Source organism: Propithecus coquereli, unplaced genomic scaffold (genome assembly GCF_000956105.1).
Source record: "Propithecus coquereli isolate 6110/MARCELLA unplaced genomic scaffold, Pcoq_1.0 Scaffold200, whole genome shotgun sequence".
Classification (NCBI taxonomy): Eukaryota; Metazoa; Chordata; class Mammalia; order Primates; family Indriidae; genus Propithecus; species Propithecus coquereli.
This window is the reverse complement of record NW_012144968.1, coordinates 1491941-1503750: the sequence shown is the minus strand read 5'-3', so window position 1 is coordinate 1503750 and position 11810 is coordinate 1491941. Positions and strand designations below refer to the sequence as shown.

Here is an 11810-nt window from a genome sequence, read left to right as displayed (position 1 = left end):
ATCTCTGAGTGCTGGTTTAGCAGCTGTACAACTTTAAATGAGTTTCTTACTTCTCTGAGCCCCGGTTTCCACATCTACAAAATGAAGATAATACCTCACTACCTGACAGGATTATTGGGAGTTTTCAATGAGAGTGGGATTATTGGGAGTTTTAAATTACATAAAAATCTGCACGTAGTATTGAATCAATGCTGGTTTCTGTCTAAAATGCAAGAGGTCTTCCAATAGGAAGATACTTCTTGTTAGGATTAAAGGGGATACATAGGAGGGTGGTAGAATAAAGAAAACTTAGTGAGATGTGAACAATGATGCCAATAATCAAACATATGTCTTCATTGTTGCAAAGAGTTTCTTTATTCTTTATCTCACTAGTTCTTCAGAAGAATCCTGTGAATCAGACAGGCTAATTGTTATTCCTATTATACAGGGGAGGAACTGTGACTCACAGAAATTAAATGGATTGACCAACATTGCCTTGCAAGTCTGTAAGGAGCAAATTCATTTTGACTAACAGTCCAGTGCTCTTTATGTTATTTCAAGCTATCTGTCAATTCTAGACAGCTGACAAATACCAGTTGAAAGTCTAATGGATTCCAAAATTGTTTCTGAAAACTTAGCTTTGTTCTCAAATTTCCCATGATCTCTGGAAAGACAAGAATAGATGTGGAATTAATAGAATACCTCCTTTCTTGAGCAATTTCAGACTATTCCTGGACTCCTAAGAACCACCTAGGCTCAATATACATTTCTTGGGTGCAATGGACCAAAGATGTTGTGTTTCTAATATCAAATGCACCCTGTTTTGTGACCATTTTATTTTATTTTTAGCATATCCTGAATTGAAGTTAACTATTTGCAAAGGGCTCTCTTCCAACTACTGTGAAAACTTTTGTTTGCTCTGTGTGGGCCAGGATTCACATATTTCTGCCTTCTTCAGCGGCACAAATGGTTATCTCCCTCCCTTGGTTGATAATTAGCACATTCTATGTTATGATATCTATCTTGGCATAGACACCTTCTTTCTCTCTTTTGAGAGTACTGGTCCCCTAAAGACGGAGAAAATAGCATATTTCTGTACTCTCAATGCCTAGCTGACAGTCTGGCATTTAATAGCTTCTCAGTAAATTCTTAACAGCTTCTGCTGCTTTTGAGATACTATTCAATGTTGACTTCTTAGGAAAGATTCATTTGAAAACATCAGACAAAAGAGGCTGAGTTTCAGAATAAGCAATAACTGTTACCTCCCTCCTTGTACAGTAAATGATTGAGAATTCTTTCTTAGAAAGAGACAATTGCTAGGAAGATAAAGGATGCTTAGCAAAACACTAGTAATTATCATGTCCACTTGAAGGCAAGAAAGGGTAAAATAGGTCCTACAGTCTCTAGCATAAACATGAGTCTATCGAAAATTACATCTGAGACCAGAACAGACCAAAATAACGTAGCTTTCTCTGGGGGGAAAAAGCCTTTGAGATAAAGTTGAATTTCTTATCTCTAAAGTGTAGGAGCAGACTGTGTTTTATTTGGTCCCTACAAATTATAGTGATTTGGTTTCAGCCTGAACAAGCACCACAAGCAAATACTGGCAGGCACAGTCTCTACAGGAGTGGTCAAACGAGTCAGTTTTCATTTCCTTCCAAGCCCTAGTTTGGCTGATCTATCCATAGAAAAGCAGAACAAAAGACAAGGGATTACTGCACCCTTAAGCATCCAAGTGGCTTATTCGGCTCAGGGGTTATTTTTAGCAATCTGGCTCACACTGAGGACTTCCTGCTCTACTCAGCGAATGTGCAAATGGAAGCTCCAGGATGGTAACGGTAGACATTGATGGATGTTGTGATCAATGATTAGACTTCTAAGCCTGTTGTGTTTTTGATCTAGCCATGCCTTTCAACCACTGTGGTGAACATTTAGCTCTGAACGGGCTCATCTTCGTCTTCATGTGCACATTCTATTTGTAGATGTTGCTATGAGGACAGACTCATCAAAAATGACTGATGTGGAGCCTGGGGTCACCAATTTTGCATCTTCAGCAAGGGCAGGCCGCCGGAATGCCTTACCAGATATCCAGAGTTCAGCTGCCACAGGCGGAACCTCAGATTTGCCCCTCAAACTGGAAGCTCTCTCCGTGAAGGAAGGTAATACTCAAAATCCTCTTAAAATCGGCAGCACTTTTCTCTTTTTAACCAATCCTTTTCTCTGGAACAGTCTCTCTTTTAAATTAGTTAAAAGAGCTCTTTTTCTTACTTGTTTTCTTAAACCTCTCAGCTTTTGTTTAAGGGTAAGTGGATTTTTCAGCCTTTTTGAAAGTAGACAATTTCATCTTTTTGTCTCATGATGTGTTTGTGGAAATTGAAGTTTTATTATTCATTAAATGTGTATAGTTATGTATAAGGCTCATATTTGGGAGTGCAAATGTGAACAAGTAGGATGCTTTCCTCAATGAGCTTACAAAATTTATTGATAAGCACTCAAATAAAATAATTTTCCTCCTGCCATCCCTTGACAAATCACTTTGAAAGCTTCTGCTTCACTGTAAAATGCCCTTCTACTTCTCATATCTAGGAAGAATATTACTATCAACTAGCCATGAGATCTTTAAAGTGAATTTTTGTATAAAAGGGGATCATTCTTCAACCAAGTAGAAAAGGTAGCATTACGAAAAAGGTAGAGCTGTCAAGCCATGAAAAGTCTTGGGTCTTTCTCTCCATTGCTTATATACAGTTTAAATAGCTTCCAGAGTTTAGTCTTTCAAAAATAAACATAAGAGTACTTTCAATAAAATGTTGAAAGTGTTCCTTCATTTAAAAACACTCATAGATATTTAGGAAAAAAAAGACAACATGAATCAAAATTAAAGAAAACTTTACTCATAGATATTAAAGATAATTTTAGTTCCAAGCCATTAGCAAAATACTTGTGCCTTGTGCTCCATTTTAGAGTCTCAAGTGGACTCTAGTATGCATGTAGAAATTTATTCTTGGTGGCAATGAGGCAAAGGAGAGCCAAAAGCTACTCAAATCTAGCCCATTCCTGGGAGCCCAAGAAAAGGGCTCTTGGTTCTTTGCCTCAGGAGGTTCTATACTACCGGGTAAAATTGTAAATGTTCCTGGTTCTATATCTATGGAATACTTACATCTTTGTCGGCCAGAGACTGTGGCCAGATCATGCAGTCCATGGTTATCTCACCTTTTTCCAAGACCACTGCATTTTTCATATGGGACACTACACATGAGAGTAAAAGAGTACACTTATACACATAAAATATCGTAAGAAGAAAGAAAAGATAAAGGGAAGAAAAGAAATAAAAACATATGTAATGTTTTTGGTCTTTTAAGTTTGAAAATGTAATATGACTGTCAGAATATGATATTGCTATTGAAGGGCCCATTCTAAACTAGTGAGGTAAAGAAGATAATTATTTGTTAGTCAAAAGCCTAATTAAAATTTATCTACCTTAAACACACACACACAATCTTAATGTTTACTGACATGATGTATTTAAGCAAAAGAGAGCAAATATGCTGTGGGAGAGTCAGTAGTCTCCATTTTATTTTAGTGACTAGAGACACCAGGATCTGAAAGAATACTGTTTCTGTTTTATATTTTTCTTTAAATCATTTTGAAATATAGTCAAAGGCATCAATTAAGAAACGTAAGATGTTAAAAATAAAACTGCATATAGCACCAACTGTTAAAGAATACACGAAAGGATGGAGGACATTATGTGAAGTGAAGTAAGCCAAGCACAGAAAGATATATACTGTATGATCCCACTTATATGTGGAATCTAAAAAAGTCGAGCTCCTAGAAGCAGAGAGTAGAATAGTGGTTATCAAGTGCTGGGAGTTGGGGGAATTGGGGAGTTGCTGGTCGAAGTAGATAAAATTCTAGTTAGGCAAAAGAAATGCATTCAAGAGATCCACTGTGCAACATGGTTAAGTATCATCAATAGCAATGTACTGTATACTTGACGATTGCTAAGAGAGTAGATTTTGAGTGTTCTTACCACAAAATATTAATGGATATCAATTTGCTTTATTTAGCCATTCCACAATGTATGCATATATCTAAACATCATGTTGTACAGCATAAATATATACAATTTTTATTTGTCAATTTAAAAAATAAAAAAGTAGAAAAAAGAAAAACACACACAAAAGGAAATAGGCTTCCATAGGTAGATGGCATAGATAATGTTTTATTAACAAAGCTATAAATAAGTAGCTAAGCACAGATATTATTAAGGACTTTTAAATGAATAGTTTTCAATTGTTAATGAAAACAGAAAGCTAGGATCTGTCTCAGATGTTATGGTTTTAGTATTTTTGCTGTTTAAAAATACAAATTCTGGGGAAGATCTGCAGCTTTCACTCAGGCCTATCCTCTTTTATTTTTAGTTTTTGTGGGATTTTCTTGGTAAATATGCTTAGATGGAAGGGAATCTAGGATCTCAAATGTCTTACATCTTGCATGAAATTAACATGAGATTTATCCGTCCTAATCTATTCCTTACAAATCAATAACCATGATAGGGTGGACAATGTTACCTTATAACATATCAGCAAGAAGAGACAGAGGGTGACATATGGAAGACCATAAAACTCACAAAGTACACCTTTTTTTTTTTTAACCTCCACCATTACTATTTATTAGATACATCATTCAATTTAGGGTCCAGTAAGTGCTAAGCACCATTCTAAAACCTAGCAGTGTAGGGTTAATGAGACAGACATCAACTCCTGCTGGCATGGATCTTATATTCCAATGGGAGAGTTAGAATATAAGCAAATGTCAACAGTAATATGTTTGATTGGGGAATTAAAATAAGGTGCTATGGTAGAGAGATACTAGGTGGCTACTTTAGATTAGGAAATCTGGAATACCCTAACTGAAATCTGAGTGCCAACTATATGTTTTGAATAATGACTGAATGGTCCAGCCACGTGAAGATCAGAGGAAGTAGCATTCTCTGCAGAAGGAGCATCCAGTAAATGTTCTTAGGGTGCACCAAGATGGATGTTGTTAAGAAACATAAAAGCTGGCCGCTGCAGCTTGAGGGCAGGGGGTGAGAGGGAGAGTGGTACAAGATGATGTGGGAGAGATTAGCAACAACTAAGTCTTGTGGGGTTTTAGAAACCTGGGAAAGAGGCTGACTTTTATTTTGAATGGGAGGATTTCAGCAGGGAGTGACATCTCATTGATGTTTAAAATGTTCAATGTTATGTGAGGAATGGATTATGGGATAGCAATAATGGAAATGGTTGAATTAGGAGATGCAGCCCCCCATTAAGAAATCTTTTTAGGTCCAATTAAACATTCAACCTCACAAGAACACATTGGTACCATTCTACTCAGAAGTACAGTCAAGAAACTCAGAGGGCCAGCAGGGCAGCATCACCTAATCTCCTACCGGAGCCCTTGCGGCAATTCACATAGGGGTTCTGGAGGCTAGTCTCTGTGTGGTCCCCTCACCTCACTAAGGAAGGACTCAGTTACAAAAGAGCACAGTCTATGACAATGTGGGCAATGCATTAGAAGCCTCATGTCCTGCATGAGCTAATACTCTGTAGCAAGTCCTTGGACAAGGCTTCCTAGCCTCCCTGGGAGAGACATGCTCAGTTACAAGAGTTACTGCATGCAGGGAAGCCCAATGCTGTGGTTTTCTACAAGGTATTTATAGTTCCTATGTAGTTTCTCTCATCACAGATGTATTTTACTATTTGGGTCATTTTTAACGATAATCTTAGTAACTAGGCTGACATTCTATCTTCGTGTGATTTCCAAGGTAACAGAGATAGAAAATTAACCCCAAGTCAAATTTGTCCTTAGAGAAGAAGAAAGGATTTTGTTAACTTTTACCCATGGAGACTGGTGCAGTAGTCTAGGGAGAGATGATGGCTTTAAATAGGCAGTAAAAATGGAGAAAGGTAGGTGGATTTTGGACATGTTTTATAGGCAGAATCTATAGGACTCACTAATGAATTGGATGCATCAGAGATGAGGAAGAGAATTGGAGGATAACTCCTAGAGCAACCAGGTGGGTGGTGTTGCCATATGCTGAGAAAGGCCAGCCTGAAGCAGGGCCAATTTTGAGAGTTAGAGAAATGAATATTCCTGTTCCCTCCATATTCCATTTGAGATGCCTAAAAGCCATGTAAATGGACATGTCAACTAAGCAATAGGATAGATAGCTCTGGCTGACCAGAGGAAAAAACATTCAGAGATGTACATTTTTAAAAATTTGAGTATGTATTTTCAAAATGTATTTTATATGATAGAGGAGAAAACAGTGCAAATGAAAGCGTCCCATACCACACAAGCCATATGAATAGATTATCTTTTTAGTGCATATGCAAACACAGAATGTAAGAAGAAGAAGAAACTTTAGAAGGTCCATCCTTCTGATATACAGATGTTACCATAAGTAAGCCCCAAGCAGGTGAAGTGATTTGCCCAAGCTCGCAAAATTAGGTGATGGTAGAACCTCTGGCTCTGAGGCCTTCATCTTTCCCATTATGGTAACTTTTACCAATGAATGTTTATGGAAATTCTTCTTAATGTTTATATGTCACATATAAAAATGGTGTTGTGGTGAAATGTTTGGATTTGCTGGTCTAAGCATAATTGGCTTTTTAAATTTTTCAGTAAGTTTCTTTTTTAAACAAGGACTTTTCAGAGCCTCTGTAACAGAGATTTTAATGTGCTATTGTGCCTACAACTCTCTAAGGATGGGACATAAACAGCATTTCTTTCCCTCACTTCTTTCACATCTCTGAAGAAACGTCTTATAGAATTATTGTTCCATGAGGCACTTCAAAAATGTGTTCTAACAAGGAGTGGAAAAAGTTATTGATATAAGGAACTGAGCAGAGAGCACAAGGATGGAAATAGAAAAATGTAAAAAATGGATTATTCTGATTTATTTTAAATCTATATTAATCAAAAGCAGAATTCAGTATACAGTTCAAGTGGTATGTTACTAAAAGATACATCATTAGGTTCTGAATGTAATCCTTATTTAAAATAACACAGATTACTACATACATATATATAAAATAATTTTTTTTTCCAAGCTAGACTTCCAGAGAAGAGAATCCAGATAATTTAGGAAGCAACATTTTCTTACTTTCTTAAAAGTTTTTAATTATGACAAAGATAATGAGATAAACAAATGTACAACAAAGCTTATTCACATTTGAAGTGATGGGCAGATTTGAAAGGAAAGTTTGATGTTTCACTCTCAGAGAAATTATGTTAAAAAACTATATTGACAATATATTCAATTATTTTGAAAGTATTTGGCAAGTACAAAAGGTAGAAGAATAACAATAATAACAACTATCCCTGAAAGTGCATTATGTATGGAAAATAACTGTTATTTGACTGCTGTTTTCCTTTCATTAACATCAAATTACAAAGTTAACAGCAACCATATCCTCTTTCAGAAGTTTATTGTTTTCTTTTATCTCCAATCATCTTTCAATATATTTCTAAACATTCTTGTATAAGAGGTGTTTGGAACTATGCTTCATATTTTAGCTGATAATCATGAGCAAGACACTAAATCTTCAACAGATGGTATTCTGCTGGTCTTCATCTAACCATTTTCTTGAGTTCCTACTTCATTTCATAGAAAGAGAACTAACTACTTAAGGGGACTTTATATCATCACCTTGTTAGACTAGCTTAGAGATGGCAGAACTAACAGCTTTTCTCTGAAAGCTGTAATGCTTTGTGAGTAGTTTGCGTAGAATCACTGGTAGCAAATGCTGCTTAAATCATAAAAATAATTTAATGCTTGGTATTTCATACTGCCTCAGAGTACCATTTCCTAACAAGCCTGTTTTTCTGAGGGAGTTCTTTCAATAACACTTATTACACACCTGCTATGTTAATGAAAAGGCAACCAAGTATGACTTCTAAGATATAAACTTTCTCTTGATCCCAATTCTCCCTCCCGTTACTGTCCCATTTCTTGTTTCTGTTTCATAGCAAAATGGCTTGAAAGAGTTATCTGTTTTTGTGCCTCCACCTCCTCTTTGTCCTATTCTTTCTCTAACCCTAGGTAAGATTTTGACTCCACTCCACTCCACTGCTATTTCAAGATCACAAATGACATTGTCTCTGCCAAAATCAATGGTCCATTCTTAGTCTTCATTTTACATGATCTCTTGGCAAGTTTGTCAGGATTGATTGTCACTTTATTCCTGCAGCATTTTTCTTCCCTTGGTTTTCGGGACACTCCACTCTCCTGGTTTTCTTCCTGCCTTGCTGGGTGCTCCTCCTTGGGCTTCTCTTTCCTCATCTCCCCTATCTCTCAACAGATGGGAGGGTATCAGAATTCAGGCTTTGGGCATCTTCTCTATCAACACCCCTTCACTTGTGAGTCATCCAATGTCATTGGGTTAATGATCATCTTTTTGATAACTCACAGATTTTTATCTCATGCCTGGAGCTCCCCTGAACTTCACACTCACATGCCCAACTGCTGAGTTGGCATCTCAGCTTGGATATCTAACTGGAATCACAAATTTAATGGGTACAAAAGTGAACTCCAGATATTCTCCCTGAAACCTGCTCTTCCTGCCTTGCTTCCCCATCTCAGTGAGGGGCAATTTCATACTTCCAGTTAGTAAAGCCAAAAATATTGGAATCTTCTGGCCTCCCTTCTTTCTCTCACATTCTCTATCCCACCCATCAGCAAATACTGTCAGCTGTTCTTTAGAAATTGGTCCATAAATCTGCCACTTTTCACATGCAAGATCTAGTTTTGGGGGACCTCTCTGAATCCATTTTCTGTCCTTTTGTTCTCCACATTGTCCCACTTGCAGTTCCTTCCTACACATTGCTGCCTTACACCTTGCCATTCTGTCTGCTCAGAATGCTCCTCTCCCTTCTGTCCATACAGAACACTCCTTTTCTGTCTGGGGTCTTCACTCAAATGCCCCATTCTCAGTGAGGTATTCCCAGATAACCCCATCTAAAATTGCAAACTTCAGTTCCCAAGATGTCTTGATAATTCCTATTTTCCACACATGCTTTTATTTTCTCATTAGTATTTTTCACTTCCCACAGACTACACGTTTTACTTATTTTGTTTATTGTCCGTATTTCTCATTAGAAGTTCCCTGAGAGCTGGGATGTATGTTTTGTTCACTACTTTGTATGTAGTACGTGCTTAATAACTATTTGATGAATGAAAGTTGAAGAACTGAATAGAGTCCAACAGATTTATCTTCTAAGATGCTATTGGTGACTGGTACAAGCAATTTGGGAGGAAGAGTAGAGACTTAAATAGTTTTATTTTAAAATGGAGACAGCAAAAGACAGTGCCTTTCAAAGGATAAAAGAGAGGACAGTGTGGTGGAGGAATTGCAGTTGAAAGAGGATACTTGTTAGTTTGAAGATGGTAGTGACTCTAGGAAATGGAAAAGCCAGGAGAAATAGAGAAGGGGACAAGATCATTAGAGTCAGTCTCCTGATGAAGCAGAAAGGGATAGGATCTGGTACCATGACGGCGTTAGACCTGGATAGGAGGAGCAGTACCAGGGCCAGCTCCAAATGTGTGCAACCAGGGCGGTTGCACAGGGCCCCGAGCTCAGAAGAGACTCACACTTGGTTAAATGCTCTACTGTTAATCGTCTTGAAATTTTTCATAAATTTTCAAGAAGCATATTTCATTTTCATTTTGCTCTGGGTGCCGACAAATTACATAGCCAGTGCTGATTGTAGTAGGAGGGAATACAGAAAAAATAAGCACAGATCACAGGGGGTTTCAGACATTTAATGGCAGGAAGTTGAGGATGCTTTTATCTGATGGCTTGCATTTTTTTGTCCTGTGCAGTAGAAAGTAAAGTCATCTCCTAAGATCAAAGTGAGTAGAAAGGGTGAAGAAGCTGGAGAGAGTGTGATCCAGCATAGAGAGACAGTTAAGGGCATGGACCATAGAACCAACTGGCCAGGTCCAAGTTGTGACTCTGTCACTTACTAGCTTTGTGACTTTGGGCAAATCACACTATTTGTGTTTCAATTTATTGATGAAGTTTGTAATATACCTTAAAAGACTAACTGGTACTTAATCACCCTGTAGAATAGGAAAGAAGGTTGATTAGGAGAATATAGATTTCCAAGCCTACTCTTATCTCCTTTCTTTGTATAGTTTCTGTATCTGGATTGAAGGCAAAATGTGTCCCAGTCAAATAGAAAATGACGAGGGTGGATAAAGGAAAAGTGAACTGGTTTGTTCGAATATAATATAAAACATATTTTAATATATTCTACATAGGAATGGAAATTTTTTTTTCAGATGTAAAAGAGAAAGATGAAGTAACAACACAAGATCAATCCGAAAAGCCCCAAAATGAAGGAAAATGAAGACTCATAATCTGTCAAGAGTGCTGAATTTTTGCACGTTGAAAGAGTTAGTGGCTCTGTTTTCCTGAGATGTTTGATCTGCTGGTAACTATGGTAACATTGCAGCCCTAAGCAACATGTGTGTATTAGATAATTTTGTCATGACGCTACTCACTTGGATTGCAGCAATGATGTCCAATGTAGGGTATTAAAAGGCAGGTTACTTCCAAATTGCACCTGAGAAAAAGGTTAAAAATGCATGATCACTTAAATACATATCATTGTCGATAAACCCAACAAAATTCACTGTTCTTTTTTGGATTTATTTAAACAGATGTATTTTTAATTTAATTTTTGTGGTGATGTGAAAACCACTTCTTGGTAAATGTAAACCAAACACCATTAATTTAAAACTTTATGGAATTGTAAGAAATTATGTTTTTTTTGGTAAGAAAGAACAATAGAATAGTCAAAATTCACATGGATAGAATGTGTTTGTTTTTAACCAAAAATGTACCAGATTTTTTCCCAAACTTTAAAAAAGATTTGGAAAAATTGTAAAAGTTTGACAAAATAAATATCTCTAGGATATTTTTCTCTGATACATTTTGCTTCTAGTTTGTGCATACTGTGATTTTTCATGTAGCCCTTTAAAATGCAAAATTTGTGACAAATCGTTTATATGGAACATGCCTATTAAATGAATTTTATTATCTTCCTTAACTTTGGAGTGTGTGTGTGTGTATGTGTGCGTATGTGTTTTACTTCAATATGAATTATATAAAATACTTTACTAGTTGCTTTACACTGTCTTTTCTTATTCTTAGGGCTTTTGTGTATGTATGACTTGTTTCTAAAATAATTTCCTCAGGAATGCAGACCATAATTTTTCTATCTTTCCTGAAGTAGGTAATGTAGCAGTAGGCACTTAAATATTTAGTCAATGATGTAGGAAGAAATAGCAAAATATATTCTTTTAATATATATATATAAGTATATATCTTAAAAGGAACAAAAACAAAACCAAAGCTTTAGTAAATTTTGATTTATTAGACATTTTAGGAAAATAATAAAATTCTGATAATTATGATTTTTTAAACATTTGGATAATGAATTTATTTTCATTTTCGGAAATATATGCATGCAATTATGTTTTATTTGATTGTTAACTTAGGCTACATCTGTATACAGTAACCAAATAAACTCTTTCACTATTAAAGAAATTTGTTACTGACATAAATCTCCTTCATTTTATCTTATGAAATATGCCAGGTGAAAAATGGTGAAATATTTTAAAAAATTAAATTAATGATCTTTGCAATATAAATCACCCTCTGCTTATTATTTTATTGACTAGGCTTACCTTTTACAACAAAAGGGTAGATTTCAAAGAACTTGATTGTTTTAAGTTATCAAACATAAATTTTTCCTTATAAAATAATCGAAAGTATTAT

At 36.1% G+C, this 11810-nt stretch overlaps 1 protein-coding gene across 3 annotated transcripts in view; it reads left to right on the top strand.

Annotated features, from left to right (window-relative positions):
* Positions 1-11590, top strand: part of PKIB (protein kinase (cAMP-dependent, catalytic) inhibitor beta) — a 51611-nt gene extending 40021 nt beyond the window's left edge. For 2 of the 3 annotated variants that reach the window (XM_012643809.1, XM_012643807.1), the window contains 2 exons: positions 1962-2138; positions 10310-11590. In XM_012643809.1, the coding sequence (XP_012499263.1) occupies positions 1970-2138; positions 10310-10377 (237 nt within the window). In that variant the 5' untranslated portion in view covers positions 1962-1969 and the 3' untranslated portion in view covers positions 10378-11590. Of the gene's footprint in view, positions 1-1731; positions 1834-1961; positions 2139-10309 lie in introns of those variants that run through there. The other variant, XM_012643808.1, reaches the window with a different exon arrangement.
* The last annotated feature ends 220 nt before the right edge of the window (positions 11591-11810 follow it).